General features: G+C 45.1%; 1 protein-coding gene across 3 annotated transcripts in view; it reads right to left on the reverse strand.

Annotated features, from left to right (window-relative positions):
• Positions 1-12,772: 12,772 nt before the first annotated feature.
• RBFOX3 (RNA binding fox-1 homolog 3) overlaps positions 12,773-26,313 on the reverse strand; it is a 732,886-nt gene continuing 719,345 nt past the window's right edge. For all 3 annotated transcript variants that reach the window (XM_078653988.1, XM_078653986.1, XM_078653987.1), the window contains one exon: positions 12,773-14,324. In XM_078653988.1, coding sequence (XP_078510114.1) covers positions 14,322-14,324 — 3 coding nt within the window. In that variant the 3' untranslated portion in view covers positions 12,773-14,321. The remainder of the gene's footprint in view (positions 14,325-26,313) is intronic.

Consider the following 26,313-nt stretch of genomic DNA (forward strand, 5'->3'; position numbering starts at 1 on the left):
CCTTAGCCCCTGCCTTGATGTTGCGCCGGGACATCTTCAACGTCGGGGCTCTTTGCACGGCTCCTCTTGTTACGAATAGTGTCCGCTGGGGCGGGTGGCGAGAGCGGCGTCTGCGGGGTGCAGGGTCGACTGCTTCCAGTACTCCGCTCTGTTGCTGTTCTCGTTGGGACGCGGATCGCCTCGCCCAGCACCAACTTCCGGCGAGCGTCCCCGGCTTACCGGCACTTCCACCCGGGCAGTTCAACATGCAAGTCCGGTGCCGCCAAGTTGGTGATATTTTTGAAAAACAAGGGAAACCCAGCGGGTAGCCAAGAACCATGGGTATAACTACGTTATAGAAACAAGGGTTCCTAGCTTATTTGAAATAGTCACAATACAGTATAGTACACAATGGACTACTATACGTTAAGTTCTCCCTGCCCAGCCGGGCAAGGAATTTATTTACCAATCAATGTCAGATTTGATCACAATATTTTTCAGATAAGTACTATGACACAAGCCTGTGCCGTACTTTGAAAAGGATGCTCCCTGCATCAGATACAAATGGGCACATAATTTCGGACAGTGAGAGTTGTCGCTACTGGCAAGTAGACCTTTCTGATGAGTCTCCCACAATTGGTACTACATCTCAGTGGTTTCTGAGGAGTAGACTACATCTGAGTGGAGTTGCCAGTCATGGTTGGTAAGATGATGCCCGCTGAGGCTGTCCACTCGCACATGGAGTACTTTGGCCAAGTGATTTGCTTCCAAGCAAATCTGATGGTACTGAGCCCAGGACCAGAGTCGTACAGCCTCTCTACAGAGATGTTGTGACCCCACTCCCTTATGTTCTTTGATGTCTTGGCCATAATTCAAACATATTTATGTGCAACAACTGTTCTTCTGGTGACCATAGGCTACTCATCTCCATTTCTTGCAGAGGAGCTCCCTGCCCTAGAGTGGAGGCATCCATCATTACTGTTGCGACCGGAGGAGGAAAGTACCACTGGAGGGCCCTCATCTGACAGCGTGAATGGGTGACCAACAGAATGCAGGAGGCAAGCAGACTGGGCAGGCATACGAATGTCAGGATTGGAATGATCGCTCCATCCTGAAACATCAGAATCATAACCTGAATATCTCAAACTTCTTGAGGACGGGGGACCGCTACACTCAATGTGGTGTCCAGGACTGCCCCTATTAACAGGTTGTGCTGAGCGGGGAACTAGGTGAGATCTGGGTTTGTTGATTAAAAATTCCAGGTCGAACAACAATTGAGTTGTTGTTCGCAAGTGGCGAGACACCATCTCCATTTCTGCACCTCTAAGAAGGCTGCAACCACTGCCATTACCTTTGTGAAGCCTTGAGGTGCAGTAGTGAGGCCAATGGAATGACCTAAACTAGTAATGATTGGATCAATCTGTGAAGTGAAGGAACTACCTTTATGAGTTCAGAATCAGGATGTAGAAATAAGCACCATGCAGGTTGACCAACAACGTCCAATCTTCTGCTTCCAGTGCTAGCAGAACTTGAACTAGGAATACCATTTTTAACTTTTCCTTTTTGAGGAACCAGTTCAAACTCCTGAGATCTACTATTGGACGAAGACTGGCCTCTTTTTTGGGAATCCTCAATGACTACGAAATACTACAAAATTATCTGCAAGGACCACACCAACGGACCAGGAGGAGGTATCGTCCACAAGAACACCCTCCGACTAACCACGCACTCAAACAACTCAACGACAACATTGAAATACATCAACTTCCAGATACAGACCAACCCCAAAACCTCCCTCCGCGGCATCCTCGTTTACAGGCCCACAGCCCCCTCCCGCCCTTCACCGACGCCATCGTAGACGTCATCGCACCCCAGGATCTCGCATCCACCGGGTACATCCTACTTGGAGACCTCAACTTCCACCTGGACAACCCCAGTGCCCAGAACACTGCTTCCCTACTAAAGAACCTCCCCAACATTGGAACGAAGCAGCTAGTCACTGCATCAACCCACACATGACCCCGTTTTCTCTGCCAGCAGGTACCTCACTTACAGCAACACCATGGAACTCTTCTGGACTGACCACCACTGCGTACATCTCATCTTCACCATGCCCACCATACGCCACCACCCTCATTGCCCCCCCACCCTTCGCAGCTGGTCGACTTACTAGATATGACCACTTTGCCAACACCACAGCTTGCAACCTTCACCAATGGATCTCCAACTGCGCCGATACTCTGGCACCCCTCAAGAAGACACCAGGCAAGCAACACTCTAAGAAAGCCAGCTGGTTCACTCCCACCCTCCACGAGTCTAAACACACCTGACGACGACTTGAGAAGAGATGGAGGAACAACAAAACCCCGGAAACCCACGCTACCTTCAAATCCACCGTCAACACACACCACCTTCTCCTGAAAACCACAAACAAAACGGCATTCTAGGACAGAATGAACACCAACGCACACAACAGCAAACAATTCTTTGCCATCGTCAAGGAGCTCGCCAGGCCTAACCGTGAGACACAGACATCCCACCCTCCCAAGACCTCTGCAACCAACTCTGCACCTTCTTCCACCACAAGATTAGGCAGATCTACAACAGCTTTGACACCCATGACTCGGTCACTACGCCCACCACCACCGCACGCAACCACGCCTTACTCCAACAGATCGTGCTCAACTGGACTCCGCTCACCACAGACCATGAAGGCCATCCCCCCCAAGAGCCTCATCAGATCCCTGCCTGTACCACATCTTCCATAGAGCAGCCACCTCCATTGCCCCCAGCTTCGCGGCACCATCAACTGCTCCATCGAAACAACAAACCTTCCCCGATGACTGGAAACACACCGAGATCAAACCCCTACTGAAGAAACTGTCCGCCGACCCGGCAAACCTCAAGAACTTCAGACCCATCTCCCTCCCCCTTCCTAGGCAAGGCCATCAATGCTCAACTCTCAGAGTTCATTGAAGAGAACAACGTCCTGGATACCTCCCAATCCAGTTTCCAAAGCAGGCAGAGCAACGAGAGTGCACTCCTCGCTGCCACTGACGACATCCCCTCCCTCTTTAATTGGGGCAAAACTACAGCCCTCATCCTACTAGACCTCTTGGCCGCCTTCAATACCGTCTCCTTTTGCACCCTAAATCAAGAGACTCCACGACGCTAGCATCCACGACAAGGCACTGGGCTGGATCCACTCCTTCCTGACTGGCCGAACACAGCGAGTCAGACTCCCCCCGCTCCTCTCAGAACCTACAGAGATCAGCTGCGGATTGCCCCAATGCTCCTCTCGGCCGCCTTCGACACAGTCTCCTATTGCACCCTAATCACGAGACTCCACGACGCCAGCATCCACGACAAGGCACTGGACTGGATCCACTCCTTCCTGACTGGCCAAACACAGCAAGTCAGACTACCCCCGCTCCTCTCAGAACCTACAGAGATCAGCTGTGGATTGCCCCAAGGCTCCTCCCTGTGCCTCACTCTCTCCAACATCTACATGGCTCTCCTCGCAACCATTGTCAGAAGCCACGGACTCAACATCATTTCCTACGCCGACGATACCCAACTAATCATCTCCCTCACCAACTAACCCACAGCCACCAGAATGAACTTTCACAATGGAATGAAGGCAGTTGCATCTTGGATTAAAGACAGCTGCCTCAAGCGCAACTCGGAAAAGATCGAAGTACTCATCCTGGGACCCACCCACTCAGCCGGGGATGACTCCTGGTGACCCGTCGCACGAGGAACCCCTCCCACCTCTACGGACCACAGAATGCAACCTCTGCATCATACTGGACTCCTCACTCTCAATGAACTGCCAAATCAACGCAGTATCCTCAGCCTGGTTTCACTGCTTCGAAAGACATTCAGACGGCTCTCCACAGAATCCAGAAAGACAGTGACCCATGCACTCATCACCAGTAGACTGGACTACGGAAACACACTCTACGCTAGCATCACCCAGAAACAGCTCAGGAAACTACAGAACATCCAGAAAGCCGCAGCCAGACTGGTCCTCAACATCCCCCGCTGCAGCCACATGACACAACACCTCCGACAACTCCACTGGCTCCCTACCAACAAGAGAATCACCTTCAAGCACTTCACACTTGCCTACAAGGCCCTCCACGGCGCAGGACCAGAATATCTGACTCACCGCCTCGCTTTCCACACACCCACCAGACAACTCTGCGCAGCCCAACTCGCCATTGCCTCCATCCCACAGATCCACAAGACCAGAACCAGAGTAAGATCCTTCGCCTACCTGGTCGCCAAGGCCTGGAACACCCTAACCCTCCACCTCAGGCAATCTGCGTCGTCGACCCAGGTCAGGAAGGACCTCAAGACATGGTTCTTTGACTGAACCTCTGCACCCAGATGGATCAGCAGCCCCTCCACTCCCCCTCAGGGCCTTGAGACCCTCCCAGGTGAGTAGCCATGCTTTACAAACCCATGGTTGAAGAAATAACATGAGTAACATCCTTGACCCCCTGTTCCTGCTCTGGAACAAATTCCACTTCACTCTTTCAGAGCAAGGATTTAACTTCCTTAAGAAAGATCTGCAGATGGTCCTGCAGGAGTTCATCTGGTTGAGGAGAAATGGGAGGTGGTGATTGTTGGAAGTGTAGGGCATATCCCCTATCCATAATTTGTAAGACCCAAAGGACTAAAGTGATGGCCCTCCATGCTTGTGGAAAGGAGGATACCCAACATGAAGGGAGTGCTGTGATAATGCTGAACTAGGGCTGCCTGCCTGTGGAAGAGGATAAGGAAAAGGAGGGGGATGGGGTAGAGCATGTTGTTATTCTCCTGCCACACCCTTTGTAATGCCCGCAAATGAGGTTTGCCTGCTGTTGAGCAGAATATTGTTGGTGCCCTCAAAAGGTGAATCCTGTACTAAAACCCCCCAACACTGTCGGTAATCTCTAGGTTTGGACTGTAGACCAAGGGATCTAGCTGTGGCTTTGCTGTCTTTGAATCTCCCAAGTGGTGCGTCCGCCTTAGCACCAATGAGACAAGATCCATCAACGGGTAAGTCCATGAATGTTGTCTGGACGTCCTGAAAGAAGACGGAATTTTGCAACCAGGTGTCTCTTCATTAGAAGACTGAAGTCTCCATAGCTCTAGTCATTGAATCTACTTTCTCTAGGCCTGATTGATGACCAGCATTGCAGTGGTCTGACCATAATTTATGGGCTCTTTGAAGTGGGCCTGGAGGTCATTTGACAGGTTACGGATGAGCAACCTGAAAAGAGTCCTACAAGGCGTGAACATAGCTTCCCATAAGACAAGTGGCATCGATGGACTTGAGAGTCATACTTCCTGCCATAAATACCTTTTTTGTGTATTTATCTATTTTCTTTGACTCCTGGTCAGATGGTGAGGATGGAAATGATCCGGGAGTCAGTTTTGAAGAACATGAAAATTGTAAAACGAGGCTTTCTGGGGATGGATTGGGTGACAAGAAGTCTGGGTCCCTAAGGCAGGTGTGTAACAGCGAGCTATCTGCCTGGATGCAGCTGTGCAAGTTGCTGGCTTCTCGCAAATAGCCAAGATAGGCTCAGCCAGGGCGTCATTAAAAGGAAGAAGTGGCTCTGCAGAGTGAGAGGTAGAATGCAGCACTTCCATAAGTTGATGGAAGTTGCAGGTCAAGTATTTCTGCAGCTTTTCTCACTACGGAGTTATGTGATGTCACCTCAGGTGGAGGGAGACTCATTAAGGAGAGCAGTTTCCCACTCGGGCAAGTGTTAAGGCCACTTGCATCCTTCAAGCCTTCAAAGTCCGGGTCCATCCTTATGTGTTCAGCACTTTCTACAGAAAGTATATCTTCTTGGTGATCTTCGTCCCCTAAGAAAATGCTGTATATTTTTACAAGCTTTGTTGCTTCCCGTCTAGAATGATGAGGCATAAGAAGCACTTTTTCTGGTTGTGGCAGGATTGGTAGCAGCTCTGGTGGAGTCTTTTGTTGTGCTGGTAGTTTCATTTGTGGCGCTGTTGGACTTGAGTGAGGCCGCCAGAAATCTATTGTGTTCTGAAGGAGATGAAGCTGGAATAAGAAACTGAGTTGGAGTTGACTTTGGTGTCAGCACTGATAACATTGGGTATGTAGGTATCCTGGACACTTGAGGCAATGGTGGGAAGTGTGTGAAGGGCATCGGCTGGTTGGGAGCCGGAAAACCTCCCAGGGAGTATTTCATCTGTCCCATGAGGCCAGTCGGCACACCAGAGGGCCCTTTTGAAGCTGCTGAACATGGCGTTCAAAAATAGTGATGGATTCACCCCAGGTATTGAAAACTCTGGGTACTGGTGTTCTCACTGGGACTTTGGAATTGTTGTCAAAGGTGGAACACTGACTGGAACCGATGGCGGATCAGATGGAGCCGCTGACATATAAAACAGCATGTATGATGTGAGAGCAGGGTTTCCTCAAACACAGAAGACATATCGTGTGAACATTAACTGATGAGGTCTCATGGCGCTAAGAGAAGTGTAAGATGAAGCTGGGTTTCAAAAATGTTTTATTGATTTCTAAGTTTACATTTCTCAAACACAAGAAACATTACCCACTCTGCGTCCTCTTCCGCCGTCTCCTCCCTCAACTTTGAGCCATGACTGCATTCTTCTTCTCATTGCGTTTGCACTCTGTCACCAGAATGTCCATCTGCAAATTATCTTCTTCAGCTCAACTCTCGCATCATTATTTTTCATTAAAGTTTTTTATTGGACTACAGTCTATTGAAAGCAGAACAGTGCAGCAAAGATACAAAAATAGTCAAGAAGAGCAAGATTATAGTTGTAGAATTTAAAATCGATATTTGATAACATCTATCAGTGTTAGGATAAAGTTCCGTGATCTCCCTACGGTTGTCAGTGCCCATACTCATTGAGCTGTGAGTGGTGATGCGTCATGTGGCTTCAATAGAGAGGCGGGGAGTGAGCCGGTCAGAGGTCATCTTAACTGGTGGGGGGTGCGGGGGCAGTTAGGCACAGGTTATGTACTGATAGGTGAAGGGCCTCTTTAGGGTGGAAAGGGGATCTGCAGGATTCAGGGGCCTAGAAAGACCCGAGAAGGAGGAGAGTTAATTGGAGAAGGGGGCTAGGGGTCTACTGGGCAACAGATCCGGGGCGTTAACTCCCAGTATAGAGTGAATTGTCCTGACAATAGGTAACATCACGCAGCCAGTCGCTAAGTTGAGGGACGGGGCAACAGCTGAGAGGATCTCAAATCTGCACTTTGCTGAAAGCAGTAGGGCTATCAGGAGCAGGTGTGCAGCTAAAATTTCGGGGGGGGGGGGCGGCCGGGGCAAATATTTCCAGCAATGTAGAGCCACATTTCAGGGGGGAGGGCTAATACTTCCCGCAATGTAGAGCCACATTTCTGGGAGGGGGGGAGGGGACTAATACTTCCAGCAATGTGCCCTTATATAATGTAACTGGTGCTCATGCAAAGTGCCTCAATACCTTCAGGTGGAATTCGAGCTATAAAAAACTGCAAAAGAACAAAGCCAAAGGTTCCTTTTAGGAAATGCATTCTCCCACTGTGGCAGCAAAAGTAATTTGCATCTTTAAGGAATAGGAGTGAAGATGCAGGGGTTCTAGGAACGGGTGAAAAACAGCAAACCCTTGTTATCAAGTATAAGGTTTGTTTAAAGACCTGTGAAATACTCGGGTGCGGCTGCGATAAGACGCCAGACCAGGAGCCCACAGCAGCTCAAGAACTGTCTGTGTGTGGGGGTGTGTGGAAGCTGTTTCACCCCAGCCTGACACACACAACAGGGGGGGCTGAAGCCCTTTGAGCCCTATGGGCATTGCATGCCTGATCAGGAGAGTCGTATTAGGCCGATAGTCTGTGATTGCTGTAATGGCATCATATACACTGGTCCAGAAGTGGGCCACTGCGAGGCAATCCCACACTAGTTAAGGAATGGGGCATTGTCCGCCCCTTGTCTGGAACACAGCACGTCCTACGAGAGGCCCGTGTGGTGCATTTGGATGCGAGTGCGGTACATCTTGTTGGGGAATCAAAGGTGCAATATAAGTGTAATCGGTGGTTGGGGCGAGCGCTTCGGACAGTGTACCACAGTACCGCCCCTGCTCCGACGTGAGGGGAGAGTCGAGCTCTCCTTCCCAACTAAGATATGCCCCACAAGTGCATATAGGTGATTTATCCTGCATGGTCATGTAAAGGCGCATGAGCAGCTTATGAGGAGACGAGTTGGTTAGCAACATATCAAGTGCATGGAGAGTAGGGGTTGGGGGCGTTTGGGAAAAGTGTTGTGTAGGGCTCGGACAACGCCTTGAAATCTGTGACATGTGAAGACATCAAGTGGGGTAGGCTGTGGGAGTGCAAGTATGTGCTGTACTGAAAGAAATTGTTCATCTGGGTAGAGGTACTCCCATTCTCTCATCATTACCAGCTCTTTTGCCTCTTGCTTCACTGTTCTTACTTGATGTGGTTCAGTCCAGCAAGGATATTCAGTAGCATCCTCGACGTTTCTGAATTCCTGAGAGAAAAACTGCAATAGGGGCGGATATTGGAATTCAAACTCTTGCCACAGCCTTCTGCAATATAAGAGCTCTTCTGCATGACCAGCACGTGCAGCATCTGATGCACCACAAAGTGTGGGATGCAGTTAAAAAGCAGATGGGCTGCACACTACAGCCCTATTAGCAATCTGGATGACTCTCCATCTCCAGTTTTGTATAAAAAGCTGCACAGGAAGAAACCATACAACATCCCTGAAATACAGACCATTGCGGGCAGAAGCTATAGTAGATCCCTTCTCTCTCACTCTCCTTACCCCACACATAACAGGAGCTGGCACAGTAAGCGTTCCTTACACACAATGCAGGCAGAACTCAAACAGTGAGAGAGTATGGTTCCATCAAACACAGAGGAGGTACAATAAAAAACAGCATACACAAGGCCTCATTTACAAGCTTAGTGTGCCGCCAGTGCACCACTTTTTTTAGATGCACCGGTGGCGCAGTGTTCTGGCCCATATTCACAACGCCACGTACAGTCACCCTGCGGGGCTTTTCATGGCTTTTGAAATATGGGTCCCTTTCACGCATTACTCTGCATGAAAAGGGCATTCCACAGGTGCTGCTGTGGGTGTTCCCAGGTAACATCCATGAAGCCTGACTATTCCCACATTTACAAAGTGGAGTACACCTGGAAATACGTCAGAGTGGCGCAACGAGGTGAAACAATATTTCTCCTCATTTTTTACTCTTTCTAAGTGTGCTGTATTCTGCAGCACACATAGAAGAAGCAAAACACATTTAATGATTGTGTACAGTAAGGTGTGTCCCTTCCTGCACATAAATCATCATCCCTGCAACACAGGCACCCTTGCACCATGACGCAAGGGTGTCTGCGTCAGCGCACAGCTGCTGTTTGTGCACAGGGGAGAATGCACTATATCTTCTAGATAAGGCACATTCCTGCACTTTTATTTTGACACATGGCAGCGCAGCAGGAAGGCCTTCTGTGCTGTAGTGCATCAAAATATAGTAAATGAGGCCCACAAACAGCATCAAAAGAAACTTCCAGCTTACATACATTACACTTACAGCACAGAGAGCAGCAGTACAAGCCTCTCTGATGCAGTTTCTGCACCTGGTGCAGATATGTAAGCTTCCTTCAGAAAGACAGGAACATCACACATTCCAGCATTGTAAGCTATTGTGATACATAATAGGAAGTACATCACCGACAGTAGTGTTGCAAGCATCTCTCCTACATACAGAAAACATAAAACATGAATAGCAACAGAATACAATTTCCTCACTAACAAAATGTCACCGCACAGGTATTATCAGAGGATACTTCATTCATACACACAATACAGGTGAAATACAAGTAAGAGCAATAACAATTGCACTCATACATAGAACAGGTATAGCACCAACAGTAACAATGCAAGGTTCCCTCACAAACACACAGCACAGACAGCAGCAGAGGAAGCACTCCCTGCCTCCCTACACCCTAAGTAGCAGCACCCCACGGTTCCCGAACATACAAAACAGCTATTGCGCTGGCAATTGCACTAATCGCACCACAATCCTCTCTCAACACCGCAGAAGAGCAAGCATACCTCCCACAAAGTACTGGTGTAATACAAGCAGGAACAGTGCAAGTGTCCTTCACGTACAGAGAAAAGGTAAAACACAGACATGAGTGCATGTTGTTCTTGCAAACAAAACAGGTAAAGAACAGGCCAGACCGGGCGCAGCATTCTTCACACAAAAAGCAGATAAGGCTGCACAGCAGGAGTGCAAGTTTCTTTTCCAAATAGAACAGATATAACACAGGCAGCAGAAGTACACAATTCCCTCACACACAGAGCAGGTGCAGCACAGGCAACAGTGTGGGCGGGGGGGATACTGTAGCAGGGTTAAACACTGTTAGGTGCCCTACTCATGCAGCTACGAATGTTCTGTCTATCGTTAAAATGACTAATTGGACTAGAGGGAAATGTAATCTGTGTTCATAAAGCAAAGCCAAGAGTGAAACGAAGTACGTTTTAGCAATCTGTAGATTTTTGATTCCCACCTCTACATGACAATAATGTGTGCGCGTGGCAGGCATTGTTATGACCTGGATTGAGACCCAAAGCGTGGCTCTGTGGCGAGGAGGGTCGTACCAGTCCTCAAGCTCCTCAACCCCACCTCATACGTGTTGACTTGCATTGGTCAATTTATTGAGCTGAGAGTCTCTAACCACACAGCGCCTCAATGAGTAAGACTTGGACTGCGTGACCTTGTTACTCTTAAGATCAAATGCTAAAGGGGTGTGCTTGGTGCTCAGTTTAGCTCTTAGTAGTAAGGTTAGACCCCAGGACATCAGTAGTAAGCCGCTCTGATTGATACATCATGAGCCAGGTAACTCCTGAAACAAAAATCATCCACACTTACCTTTTGCTCTTATCCAGTGTTTCTGGAGTGTACATGATGGTGCCTCTCTGCACTGAATTGGCTGAGTGCTTAGAATGCCAACCCGCTGCCAAGTGCCATTGTATTAGGTTATGGTCATCACTGCAAGGAATCAAAGTCCCACCTGCTCCTCTGTCCCTGGTTGCACATGAACTGTGTTACATTGTCCTCATTGCCCCGGTTGGATTGCGATATCCTGCATGAGGTCATTTCATCTCATTGGAGAGTTTCACCACCGCCTTCAGGTATGCACCTTCAAACTCTGGCACATTTCCACTAAGTCCAACAAACACCCTCACTTGGACCATTCACAGCATCTTCGTTTCCACTGTTCCCACTAAGATCAGAAAAATCTTGATAATAACGCTACACATTTTACAGTACTCCACATCCTCATCACTCATCCCAACAGTTCAATGGACAGCATTCCAAATATCTTACCCACAACAGATCTTCAGAGCTATATTATTGCTTCAAGTAGTCTCACCCTCCCAGACTACAACCGTGCCATCGGCTCAGAGATCTTCATAATCATCATCAATGGCAACAGTTATACCCCCTCCAACAACTCTTACTAATATTATTTGATACAACAATTGCACTTTTACCTTACCAAACACTGATCCCAATAACTACAGCATTAGTCAAAGATCTGAATAATAATATATATGTTTATATACTGCTTTTTGTCATTTCTCAGTGTTGTAATCAGTAGATGTTACTGTTATCCATTCATGGTACTCAATTTACCTACCTACGGGAGGGTGGACGTATCAGTTGGCCTTGCCGGGATTCAACCACGTGTCCTTCCAATAATCACTTTCTTCCAGCAGCGAAAGTTGAGCTCATTAAGCTATCCCTCAAGTGAAAATACTTATCCATAACTATCCATCAAGCCAAACACTCTCAAAAATATAGTTCAAATTACACAACACTAATGTAAACTATAAGTTTGACAATATTCAGCACCACCCAATACAACACCACACAATAAGACAACTTTCACTAGCAGGTTCATAGACTCATACACCTTCATCAACTGGCTACATGACTAACCTGAAGATGTTCTGCAACTCTGGTTCCAACTACAGATGCAATAGTAACACCATGAATCAACTCAACATCCTTCCCCATCATCTGTACAAATAGTGATACCATCCTACAAAAGACATTTGACCCCTTGTGATCGCAACAAAATTACACGATCAGCTCAAAGATCTTCACAAGCACACATGGTAAAAGCTGCTACCCCATCAATCTAATGGGCGCCACCAAAGGTTTCCAAAGCAGTTACTCAATAGATCTAAAAATCCTTACCGCTGTTGATGATACTGGCTAAGCCATCTTTCCAAAGATGATTACTGTACAGCTCCTAGCAGGTATTTCACTAATACAGTGGTCTTAACTAAACCAGTACTACCAGCCATACAATTAAGCTAAAGACATTCACTGAAATGGATTTCATGAGTTGTTATGCCATCGACCCAAGGGCCGTTATAAAAAATATATCCTGATAGACTTAGCAAGAGCCAATACTAAAACAGAAACCACAAGCCCCATAAGGACACAACAACCTTCATCACTGATCCCACCAGCAATAGCATCTGTTCAAAGAACTTCCCAAAATCAACATAGTGCTATTCATCCAACAGCCATTACTAACACTGATTCCAACACGTAGGCCATTTCACCAACACACATACGAAAAGCAATGCTATAGATCGAAAGATATTAATGGCGAATGATTTTATTCGCACCACCAATATTAATTATTTCTGGCTCATGATTTGACTTTCATAAATTCAGAGTTTCAAACAACAAAAAACGCACAACAACCAGGTTGAAGAAAGAAATTTTTAATAATCATATTAATAGTAATAATAATCATAATAATAACAATAAGTAAGAATAATTAATAATACTGGTAATTGGAATCACACGATAGAAGCATACTGATTGGAAAAAGGTGGTGAAGGGCGGAGGAGCCAAGATTGGGCTCCAGTATAGAGTAGGGGAGGGGCAGGAACTGCATGAGGTGTAAAATGGTAAGCAAAGAGAAGAGGGCATGATAAGGAAAAAGGACTGGTGGAAGGGGGCTATGTACACTGGGAATAGAAAAGGAGAAGTTTATTTAGTTCTTTATTATTTAGCGCTGAGTATAAAGTGGGAATTTCAGTTGATGAAACAATGGAGCCATGGCTGAGAGATATTTACTGGCACATATAGATATTTTATATAATATATATTATATACATCCCACTCCCGCCAACCCTCCCACCTCCCACACCACAACAGACACCAGGTCCAGCATTAGTACCAGACATTCATCAATTCCAACTTTTTTTCACCCAGACCACCTGCCACATCCTGTTCAAGATTTGCTGTAGAGAATTAATGAGATTTCAGGAGAGTGGGAAGAGTGTTTGTGTTCTTAAAGTGCTGTGGAAAATATTGTTCTTGGCTCATATATATATATATATATATCTATATATATACACACACATATATATTTAAAAAGGATCCTCAAGCCCTTTGGAAGAAAAGCTGCTGCAATGAAAACTTCTGCTGAGATATCTCTCCGTATCACCTGAAGACAGCGAGTTCTCTCCTCTCTTCGTCCTCGCTAATGAGTGCCTCCGGGCCGTGGGATAGCGAATGCACGTAACATGGAAGAAACTTGTGGGCCATTTGAGTTTGCCGCGGGAAATGTTCGTCCCCTACTCAGCTGCGAAGAGGGTCTGGCAGAAACTGCAACAGTGGCATGCATAGTGAAATTGTAATGTACCCACGGGTCTGATCTGGGCACCTTGGTGGAGCTCTCTGGCACATTGCGGGTGCATGACTGAGCACCCTCTGCTAGGACGACAGCACGGTAAGGAGCACACGCTGGTATATGATGGGACATGACTGGGTTCCTGCTGGCATGATGCGAGTACAGTGCAGAGCTCCCGCTGGCATGGAAGGGGGCATGGCATCTGGACCACACCTTACCAGAAGAGCTCCCTTCATGTCCTAGGACGGGGTCTGCTGCAGTTTGTATGCTCCATGCTTTCTTTCCTGAGGTGACTTCTCTGGCTGCACAGACTGGAAGACAGAAGCCCGAGAGGATTTGCAAGTGGACACGTGCTGGGTTGTTCGCGGAGGGGTACGCCCCCCCACGTGGCTGCTGGGTATAGACAAAGGACTGTCTCTGCATACTGCTGAGCTCAAGAGCTGACCGCACCTCTGTAACTCGCATCCCAGCAGTGCCTCCAATATGCCTTGATCTCTTTTGCTGAGAGAATATGTTTGTCATTTTTCTGGATGTCTCTCTGTTGCTGATTTGTTGTATTGAGTTTTTAAAGTCCTGTTTGTCTTTTCTGGCCCAAGAAGATAACATCAGAAGTATTTCACTACAATACAAAACAAACACAAAGAAAGAAGCAAATCCTTTCACAGTTTTCAGCATAGTAACTATTGAGACAATTCATTAAAACACCACGTTAATTTAACATTTCTTTAAAAAGAACTCTCAGACGAGCACGTAGAGAAATTCCATAGCTAAATCCAAGATCTGAACCATTCCTGCTGTCAGTGGAGCTAAAAGTCAGTATACTTGACGTCAGCCATGCCTACGGGTTCAACATTCAGTGTCTGATCTGGAGCCATCATTCTCCAGGAGGGTAGGCGACCTTTGATGTTTATTAACTGGAGAAACCGCTCACTGCAACTTCCCTGTTCTCTGAATTATCGGTGGGGGCAACCTGGGACTGACTTCCAAGTTTCTCAAGGATTCCACACTATGCTCACTGAAATGACGCCTAATGTGTTGCTCACCGTCACATTTTCTGAGTATGCTCTGGTGATAGACCTGGTCCAAATCATTCGCAATACTCATACCTACTCATGCCTACAACCCCAGTCCAAACACTGTGCCTTCGCCAGGCATGCCCTGAATACTGGGAGAAAGTATGTTGTGTCCTGTTGGTTGCATGTGTGCTACATTTAAATGGGCACCTATCTGATATTTAAGATTTTAGCTTAAGTCCCTGTCCATTGACCAGAGCAGAGAACTCCAGAACGTGGTTTATTATTTACTTCCAACCATAACCGGTGCTGTGTGCATCTTCGCAGGCAGAGAGTTCGAGGATGCTGTGTGCGAAGGAGGATGATTCTATGACTCTAGCGCAACTCGCCTGGTTAAAACCGAGAGCGGTAATTGCACAGCAGAAACTCTGAGATCATGGCTGATAAATTAATTACTATAATAACTGGTACTTATGTAGCACTTCCCTGCGCCTAAGATTTTTAAGTGCTGTAATAACAGATATTACCTTCAGGTGAGACTTGATCACAGCTGCATTTGTACTCTCTGTGTCAGACCCCTTCCTTGCTTTGCCTTCAGTATCAGGTGAGGCCTGTGCATCTGCCTTACACACTCCTGAAAAGTCCTGGATCTGGATCAGATCCTGCCTTTCTCACCAGAATCCTGCTTGTATCACTCTGGGAGAAGAATGTTGGAGTTAACGTGTCCATATAGGCCTCAGCGTGGTCCCGCTTCCATACACAGGCATCTCATAGGGTGGCTAGAGCAGGAAATATAGTTATTTCCCAAAGTGACTAAAGCTACTTTAGACCTCTACAGAATTTTGTACACGGAACGTGATCAAAGCAGCGGAATCAGTCAGGGACGTCTTCTATGTGAGTTCTGATCTTTACATCAATAGTGGGTCTCTTGTCCATATTACGTGATCTCACTAAAATATGCTATTTTAAAACAGATCCAGACGAGGTCTCACCTCATTGCTAGGCTGCCAGAGTAGCAGGAGCTTCTGCTGCAAAAAGCATTCATATCAAGTATGGAGCGCCTAGAAGACCTGATTATTACAGCAGAGAGGTGCTTGAGATGTTGTCCAGTGGCTAAATTGGGGCTTCTTAACAGGGAGACATGAACTCAAATGTTGGGTTCTCCTCCTGTCCAATATTGTGAGAGCCTTGAAAACCCCTACATCACCCTCAACCTTTGGTTTGTTTAGCTATAAAAATTAAGAGTGCATAGGAACTGACTGGAAACCAGCATTTTGCACATTTTTTAAGAAGGTAGCATTTATTTCAGCCTTGAATGCCACCAAGAGATGACGTACTTCACGGTGTTGCAATTAGAAGCTAACTCGCTAGCAACACATGTGGAAGCCGTAACAGGGACTAGGAGGGCAGATCCTGCAGCAGTTAGCCTGCCCCATTTTCAAGGGGAGATCTTTCCACTGCTCGAACTGTCAGCCAACACATGTGGCACTTCGTTTTACCATTTTACGTAGGGGACTTTTACTCCAATAAAATCGGGGCTCCTGGCTCAGAAACCATGAATAAGGAAACGTCACCCCATGACTTGGGGCTACCACTGGCAACTAATGACTTGCATGTGGCACAGGATAGGTTGGCATTCACCTCATGGGGTGATGGTCGCCACAGTCCTAGGTTTGTTGTACCAAGTGTCTAAACATACAAAAATAACTGAACATCACACATGCTTTATTCACTTGAAATTGTTTTACTTCATATGCTAATAAATGCAGCTCTGGGCAGGCTCGTGGGACACTTTTACCCAGAGGGCTGCACAAAGTTACACAGCGGGGTGCCAGCTGTTCGGAATATTCTGAAAGTTACTTCTTCCTGCCTTCTTTTCAGAAGGCCTAGATTCATTGGTCGCTACTGGGACTGAGCCCCTCATCCCACTGGATACGCTAATATAAACTGTCAAATTTACATGTGAAAAGAAACCCCATCATCACAATCACCAAACGTGTTTTCTTTCATAAAACAGAATTCTAAGAGTTCATCTTTAGTTTGAACCAAGAATGTCTGAAAAAACCTTCTAAGCATAAGAGATCTCATCCATACACAAATACGTTGAAAAAGTAGATGCTAAAAATACACTTAAGACTAAAACAGCTTCTAGTTTCTATCAATATGAACACAATTCACATGACATATTTTCTACAAAGTTATGTTTGTTATAAAATAGTCCCACAATGTACAATACGCTCCTAGGATCATTTTAAAGGTAAAAATCCACACTATGCAGACACATCTACAAAGACCACAAAATGCCCAATTCATCATTAATGCTGCATGGAGTTATGACCCTCAATTGGGCACTCCAGCAGCTGTCTAATTTTAGTCCCACCTTAAGGTGTTTTACACCTCTGATTTCTTCACCCTCTTATAAACCTACGAAAGGTCTTCACAGTGATACGAACCAAACTAAGGATGGACGGTAAAGTGGGACTTGAGCGGAGGCAGTCAATGGGTTTAAGACTTTTGTGGACATTGCTAGTATAAGCAAGTCTCCATACCACATTTAATGGGACAGTCACAAGACTTGTAATGCCACCAAGTGGAGTGTCCACCTGCTTGTGCTATCAGGCTGGGAGAAGGGTCTCAGCTTGAAGTGTAATGAACCCTAATAAAGGGTGTAACTCATCTGTACTGTTTGCTGTTGTATTAGGCATGTATATTTCTTTATCTCTCTCTCTATATGCATATATATATATATATATATATATATATATATATATATATATATATATATATATATATATATATATATATATAGAGAGAGAGATAGATATATCTCCCCTTCCTCAATGACAGTTTTGCAGAGTGCACGTTGGATGGGAGCCAACTTGAACCTTACACTTTATCAAAGACGGATAAAGAAAAAACGGGGAAAATATGTAGTGTGACAATTCTCCTGTGCTTCAGTCCCACGTCTGACCCTCTCACTCGACCAGTTCTCTGAGATTGAATGCACCTTTTTTGTCACCTTAACACAATGAGTTTACTGGGTACCCAGAGTGGTGGCCATCAATATTAAAGTCCTCAATCTGAGCATGGCCACTACTAGTTGCGCACACCACCACCACCTGCTCTTGAACAGTTAGTACAAGACTACTACCCTACCTCTAGCAAGCCCACCACTCCACCTCGTGCTTCTGAGAAAAGTAAGTGTCAAATATACACCACGTGACCTACCCCTGAGCATGCTCAGCCTCAATCACACCCGGATATCTTCTTCTGAGCATGCTCTGTACCATCAACCAAAACCCACAGTCAATGTGTTTCTTTAACAATAAACTTTACAAAAGTACACACACACATTTTACAGAGAAAGGAATGTACACCAGAAACGCAAAGAGACAAAGAGGTGAAGGAGGTGACCAGGCTTGAGGTAAAAGGTCAGTAGTGTGGCAGGGGCCAGCCGCTGGCCTCAGAACCTGTTCTCTGCACTTTATCTCCCCCTGCAGTCCTGTCTGGGCCTTTTGCTCTGACATTTTTTGTGTTTTGTTTAGGAAGTGATGGTTTAAAGGTCTGTTGCTAGTAGGGGGTGAATCGACTGTATGTCCCTCGGTATAGGCTAGCCTGCAACATCAAAGATGAAAAACAAAGAAAACAGCCCATCAGTAACGTGTAGCCTGTGGTTTGCTCAAAGAAAAAGGAAATTCAACTGGAATATGCCTGTTCTCTTCCCTTCCTCAAGGAACTCACAGTGAAATGGTGTGGTCCACTTTATTCTACAGGGGGAACCGATAAACCTGTAGACATATTGCCCCACTGTATGATGGGTAAGCAGATTTCCCCGAATCACGGCCCTACCCCTGAACTACCCTCACTATACTGTTCCCTGCCCTCCTGTTGTGAATTTATCTACTTGGGTGGAGTTCATTAGAGGCTTTATGTTGCCTCAGGATTAACATGGAAAGGAGACTTGTCTAGACCACTCTACACTCAAATTCAAATCTCTGTCGGGGGGGGTTCAGAATGCAGGTGAAAGATGAAGGAATAGCTAGAGAGCGGTAGGGAAGTAGAGTGATGTTGGTAACCACTTCATGTGCAATAATAGGCAGATGGCTTTCTCAGATGAAAGAATGCTTAGAAATGGAAGTGGAAGGTACTGTGGCCCAGATTCACAAAGACCTTGCATTGGGTTTGATTTTGAAAGCAAACCAGACGCAAAGTATTGTGTTGCAATCACAATCCAAAACAAATTGCGATTTGCGTTGGATTGTAACCAAAAGTAACTTAAAGGAGCAAAATGCTCTGCCTTTTGTTACTTTGCGTTAAGGGGATGTTTCATGGGTGGTGCAAGAGCATTCACATGCAACCACCCATGGGTTGTGATGCAAACCCCTATATACAAAGAACTGTAGAAAGGGATTAGCCCCAAACACCTGCAACTCTGTGATCCAGGCGTAAATGAGGAGAAATGTTTTTGTTCTTCTCTTTTGCATGAGTGCTGCATTCTACAACACATATACAGAGAGAGAAATGCTCTAAAGGAAATTTTTTGTACATGAAGGAATCCCTACGGGCACAAAAACGAAATGGTTTCTTACCTGTAGGAGTAGTTTTGCAGCTTGAAGAATTTTCTGGATTCACATGCTGTGTATTATTCCACCGTCTAGTGGCTGGATCCAGAATTCTCCTTTATGCTAGTCTTTTTTCTTTTATCTCTGTTTTTTGTTGTTGTTGGGCATTCAATGTCCTACCATTTGGTGCCTAATCCAGTCCCCTTCCCCAGAATCTTTGAAGCATGGTCACCATCTTTAGATTGATTTTTTGGGTCAAATAAGCTTCAGGTTCTTTTTTTTTCACCTCTGCTCCATCATTTATTGGGGAGGCAGGTGGGTTGCCTGTGATTCCAGAAAATTATTCAAGCTGTAAAACTTCTCCTACAGATAAAAAAACATTATGTTTTGAAGCATGAATCTTTTCTGGATTCACATGCTGTGCATTGATTTTGTAGTGCTCCTTTTTTTTTATACTTGTGGAGGCTGGGTTTGAGATGAGTTTGAGCTTGTGAATAAATGTTTTAGTACTCTCTGTCCTACTTGTGCTTCCTTGTGCATCTGTATGTCGATGCAGTAGTGCTTTGTGAACGTGTGCACTAATGACTAAGTGGCGACCATGCATATGTCATGCAACAGGATATTTGCCAGAAAGGCTATTGTAGCTCCTTTCTTACGTGTTGAGTACGCTTTGGTTTGATCAGTAGTTGAATGTCAGCTGTTGTGTTACCCATCTGGATAACAATGAATTAGTGTTAACCACGAATGTTTTAACAACAACTATTTTTTACAATGAATATACCTTTACCATGAATGCCTTTACCACAATACAAAAATGTATCTATTTTACAGCTAAGTATAAACCCTCACATATATTTATGTAATAGGTTTGTATGTACCTGTAAAATACTTAAATTTTCATGGTAAACAAATTGTTGTAAAACCATGCGTTGTAAAGACGTTGCCATTGTTCACCCTTAGTTGTAAAGGCATCTCGTTGTTCAGCCTTCGTTGTAAAGACTGTTTACCCACTAGGACCTCAGGAGCCAGGCTGGCTGCATTTGTTGATTAGTAGTGATAACAATGGGATCGGAGGAAAAGCATTAGCAAATATCCCTGACCAGTCTATCGACAGAGCATTCCGCAGGGAGGGGTGGTGTGTTTGTTTGGATGCATAGGATTGGCATTTTGCATTCTTCGGTGTTGGGAAAAGGTCTATTTCTGGTGTTCTTGATTTTCTGAAGATCTTTTTGAGTACTGTTTTATTCAGTTCCCACTTGTGAGAGGTGGCTGCTTGTCTGCTCAGAATGTCCGCCTCTATTTTGTCTTTCCAAGGAAGATAAATTCCTCTAGATTTCTTGGGCTAGTTTGAGAGTGCAAAAGGATTGAGTTCTCCCCTGCTTGTTGAGATAAAACATAGTTGCTGTATTGTCCATTGTAATTAGTAATGATTTTCCTCAAAGCTGTCTCTGGAAGGCCTTTAAGTCTAGGAATACTGTCTTTAGCTCCAGTACGTATATGGGTTGAACTGCTTCCTGTACTACCCAGTTTCCTCTGATTTGAGTCTTCCCAAAAGAGCTCCCTATCCCATATGTGAGGCAAAAATGGTAGTGGTTACTGCTGGAGTTGGAGATAGGAAGGACCTTCCAGCTCTTATATTTATTCTGTTCCACCATGCTATTGCCTTCTGTACTCCTTGCGTGACAACCACTAGATCTTCACAACTCCCTGTGGCTTGTGACCATTAACTTTGGACCCATTTCTGAATTGGTCTCATATGAAGCCATGCATATGGTATCAGAGGTATGCAGGAGGCAATTTTTCACACCATCTTCCCCACAGTCCTCACTGTCAGAGACTGACCCTTCTGATATTGGTGAGTTTAGTGCCACAACAATAGTACTTTCTTCGTGCAAGAGTATGCTTTCCTTTCTGTTGAGTTGATCCTTGCGCCCAGGAAGAGCTTTTCCTTTTCTGGTTTGGGTGAAGATTTTTCTTGGTTTATGGAAAATCCCAGTTTATGGAGTGTTGATATGACTGTATTTAGGTTGTTTTTGCACTTGTGTAGTGAGTTTGCTTTTATCAGCAGTCATCTAAGTAAGGATATACGTGTAACCCTTGCATCCTCAGATGTGCCACAATTGCTGCCAAGCACTTTGTAAACACTCTGGGTGCTGATTTTATTCCGAATGCCAGCACTTTGAATTCATAGTGTATGTTGTCTATGACAAAACACAAGAATGTTCTGTGTTTGTGATTCATTGGGATTTCTAGATATGAATATTTTAGATCTATTTATATCCCCATATTGTCTCCTTGTTGCAGCTGTGGAATGACATCCTGAAACGTTGTCGTTTTGAACTTTTGTGTCTTTATGAACTTGTTTAAAACACGGAGATCCAGTACAGGACTTATAAATCCATCTTTTTTTGGTACCAGGAAATATGCTGAGCAGTTTTCCTAGTTTGACTCTTTTTTGTGCACTTTTTATTCTGTCTTCTTTTGTAGAAATTGTTTTAACTCTTGTAGTAGTCGTGTTTTTTCCTGTCTTGTGTGGACCGCTCTTCTTGGTCCCTTTGCTGGTCGGTGTTTGACCAGTTCTGTACAATAGCCATGTTTGATAATATTGAGTATCCCTTTATCTGAGGTGATATTCCTGTGCTCTTGGAAGAAGTCCCCTCTCCTACCCCTTACTGGTGTTTTATGTAGAAGGGGATTTTTGTCTTTTGGTCCACTTATTAGTTGGAGCAGCCACTCCTCTTTGTGGCTGTGATCTGCCCCTTGCTCGTCCCTGAAAGGTTTGACGCAGTGGTGTCTGGTACTGCCACTGTTAAGTAGGCATTTGCGTCTGCCTTCCACCCTCAAAACTCTGTTGTGTGGTGGTACCTTGGAAGTTCCCTCTATCTACTGGTCTCCTTGTAGGTGTGGTTCCTGTCTTTAGATGTCCCCTAAACTACTGGACTCCCATTGATTTGGCTGTATCATTGCCTTTTTTAAGGTGCTGCAGGGTTTCATCAACTGCTCTGCCAAAAAGCTGTTCTCCATCTAATGGGGTGTTAATGATGTTCGCTTGGACCTTATTTTTGAAGCCAGACACCCTTAGCCAGGCATGTCTTCTAAAGGTAGTCCCCGCCATCATCTGTCTACTTGCTATATCTGCCGCATCTGGTGCAGATTTTAAGCAGGTGTTGGCAATAATCCCTTCCTCTGCGAAGGACACTGCTCTTCTCTAGTATTGCTCAGGCAGATGTTTTATCAGCTCTGCCATCTCCTTCCAGTGCTGCTATGCATACCTGTTGAGCAGTGCATTTGACTTGGCTAAGGCGTCATTGATCGCAGCTCCCCTTTCAAACATGCTCCACACCATGCCCATCTTCTTTCTTTATCTGGAGGCCATTCTAAGGCATGGGGATGTTTGCCCTCTTTCTTGTCATGGCAGCAGTAATAGAGTCGGCTGGTATTGTCCCTCAAATATAAGGAGGGTACTTTGAAGAGTGTTTATATTTCTTTTCAGCCCTTGGTGTTACTGACCTGCATGTTGCAGGTTCCTTGAAGGCCTCTCTTCCCTGGCCCAGTATGCTATGGAGCATGGTTGGATATTTACTCCTACTTTGGGATGTTAGTAATGTCTCTAATTGAAAATAATCAAGATTTTTCTTCCTCAAGTTGTACACCATACTTATTTGCAGCCCTATTTATTAGCTGGATATACATGGTGATGTTATCCGGAGGTGAGTGCTTCGACAGATAAGTGTCTATCCCCTCCTCTGGGCAATCAGTCTCAAGGTCCTGCCATTGAGTTTTGAGGCATTCCAACCCCTCTGCATCCTGGAACATGCCCTAGGAGTCTGGGTCCTCTTCCTAGAAGATCTCTTATTTCTACTCCTCCAGTGGTCTCACTGGCCCTTGGGGGCTCTGATTCATCTGAGCCCTTGTCCATTTGTGTCTGTTGCCATTCTGAATTCTGAAGAGGTGTCAAACTCCTTTTTCTTTTGCAGGATCACAGACATTTTGGCTATGAGACATCTCTTCTGTGTTCGACCTCGGCCGTGCGTTCTTTGGTGTCAAGTGTAGGTGCTGATTTTATTTTTGACGCTGAGGCTTCTTGCCTCAGGTTCTCAATCGACCGTTTTTTCACCCATTCTCATCTTCGATTGTCTTTAGACAGCGTCAACAACTTGGAAGCTCGTCCGAACGGTGTCCTTGCAGTGGGGCCCAAGGGGCTCTTTCGGCTTCTGCTTGACTTCAGTCAGTGATATTTTCAACGCTGAGGCAGATTTCTGTGTCTTTTAGTTTGTTGATCGAAACTCACCCACAATCAGTTTTTTCCATATTACCAGCAAATGTTTTCCCTCGGTTTTTGATGATATTTTTCCAACGTCAATGACCCTCATTTCGGCATCTAAGACTTTTCCTTCCGTAATGTAGCCTTCCTCCTCGCTTGACAACTCCAGGTCTCTCAGCGATTGAGTCTCCTTCTGTCTTTCATGATTTATGTGCTTGCCTCTGTTTGTCTCTCACCTTTAAGGTCTTTGGTTTAAAGACTGCGCAGGCCTCAAAGTTGTCATTTCTGTGGTCTATTGGAAGGCAAAAATTGTTCATCTGGTATTTATCTTTTTCATGTAAATATGTGAGTTTTTCTTCAGGAAGAATTGAAATGGTGTGGTTTCCATGTCACACGGAACAGGGGGCCCCCTGTCTGGACATTCTCTTGTCTTCCCTTGATGTGAAATCTCAATAACGTTAAATAGGTACCTGGTTTTACTAGTTTTCTCTGGTACTTCAGCACATTCCTCAATGAACTTTTGAGTAAATCTTTTCAATGATTGGAGAGCCTTCAGCAATGCTTCCAGATCCAATGGTGGAAAAAAAGAATCTGAAGATGGCAACCATGTGTCAAAGTTTATGGGGAGGGGCATATGGCATGAGGAGAGACTGGGTTAGGCACCAAGTGGTGGGACAGTCGATGCCCAACCCCCCCCACCAAAAAAAAGAAAGAGAAAAAGAACGAACACAAAGGAAAATTCCCGAACCCAACCACTAGATGACGGAATAATGCACAGCATGTGAATCCAGAAAAGATTAATGCTGCAAAATTATTCTTACAGCAGCACAGACACCCCTTCACTTTGGTGCAAGTGTCTGCATTGGCACATGGCAGCTTAAAGAGTGCCAGTGCAGGAGGAAGCTGTTCTGCTTTCTCCCATTCATGCAACACAGCAATTTTAATTGCTAGTTGCACGATTTCTTTGAAAATCTGGGTCCACATGTGTTTACACCTTCCTCGTCCAACTGTCCTTGCTCGAGTTGCTTTGTGCCATGCAGTCTAAATGAAATTCTCCCTGCAGCTCTAGCACACAGATGCCAGCTTCCACGTTTTAGTCCCAAAATCCCTTTGGCTTCAAACCCATAAAACTTAACTAGGTATAGGAACTTATGTTGTGCAACCATGTGGGTGTAACACGTTTCTGTATTCACTCACATGTGTGGGCTTGTGTACTCGAGTCTCAGTCTGGCTACCTATGACACAAGCACAAAATGTCTGCTGATTCTGCAAATGGGGTCTCATTTTTTAGGATCAGAGTTCCTTCTACTGTTTCCTCCGCCCCTATTTCTACATGAGAGTATTTCTTTCCTTCCACCCCATGTCCTCCTTTTTGGTTACACTCTGTATAGATCAATCTTACACAAATTATAGGGTAGCTACAAATAGTGTATAATGAAGCTGAAAACGAAACGTAGTGAGTAGAACAATATAGGGGCACAACTTAGTTGTGGACGAAAACCCTCACTCACCCGAGGGTGACATGCTTCATCATTGGGTTTCTCCAACACACAGGGACCGCAAGGTACCCTGTGTGGACTACAACTTTACCCAAGAAGGAAGGAGCTGGAGTGCGAAGCACTAGTTGGTTCTACCAACTCGTGGTGGTAAGGAGGGGCAGAGTGCAAAATAAATCAAAAGTGTGTGTACTAAAAAATACCTATTTAATGGTACTAACTTTATTCTTCCATACTAAATGGTAGTGATTAAAAATAGAGTGAATGTAGGTTATGGATGTATACCCTCTCTATAGATCAACATGTTTCTGCCATATCGACAAGAAGTTGAGGGCATTCATCAGGATCAGAACATAGTCACTCTGCTACTCAGTGAAAAATATATATATAAAATGATACTTAGGCCTCTATTGCCTGACTGTCACGCATTTAAATTGAGCACTCAAGATGTCGGTCCACATACTTGGCGTTTTAAAGAGATCTACGACCGAGTGCGACGCTCGATAGATGGTTGAGATGATATTTACATGTCGACTTAGAGCCCCCTGACTGATCTTGTTGCTCAATTTAAATGCGTGACAGTCAAAGAATAGAGGCCTAAATATCATTTTATATATATATTTTTCACTGAGTAGCAGAGGGACCATGTTCTGATCCTGATGAATGCCGTGAACTTCTAGTCGATATGGCAGAAACATGTTGATCCATACAGAGGGTATACATCCATAACCCTACATTCACTCTATTTTTAGTCACTACCATTAAGTATGGAAGAATAAAGTTAGTACCACTAAATAGGTAGTTTTTAGTACACCCACTTTTGATTTATTTTGCACTCTGCCCCTCCTTACCACCGAGTTGGTAGAACCAACTAGTGCTTCGCACTCCAGCTCCTTCCCTCTTGGGTAAAGTCGTAGCCCAAACAGGGTACCTTGCGGTCCCTGTGTGTTGGAGAAACCTAATGATGAAGCATGTCACCCTCGGATGAGTGAGGGTTTTCGTCCACAACTAAGTTGTGCCCCTTTATTGTTCTACTCACTACGTTTTGTTTTCAGCTTCATTATACACTATTTGTAGCTATCCTATAATTTGTGTGAGATTGATTAGTATTGGACGATTTATAGGATAGACTTTGTCTATATTGTAGCAATATACTTCCTTATGCCCTTTCGTGTGAGATACCACTCTGTATAGATGACATCTACGACCATCTCACTCCACCCACCTCTTAAAAAAAATCAACCACTCTCCATTCTTGTATGCCCACCACATG

This window comes from Lissotriton helveticus, chromosome 7 (genome assembly GCF_964261635.1).
Source record: "Lissotriton helveticus chromosome 7, aLisHel1.1, whole genome shotgun sequence".
NCBI classification, from domain to species: Eukaryota; Metazoa; Chordata; class Amphibia; order Caudata; family Salamandridae; genus Lissotriton; species Lissotriton helveticus.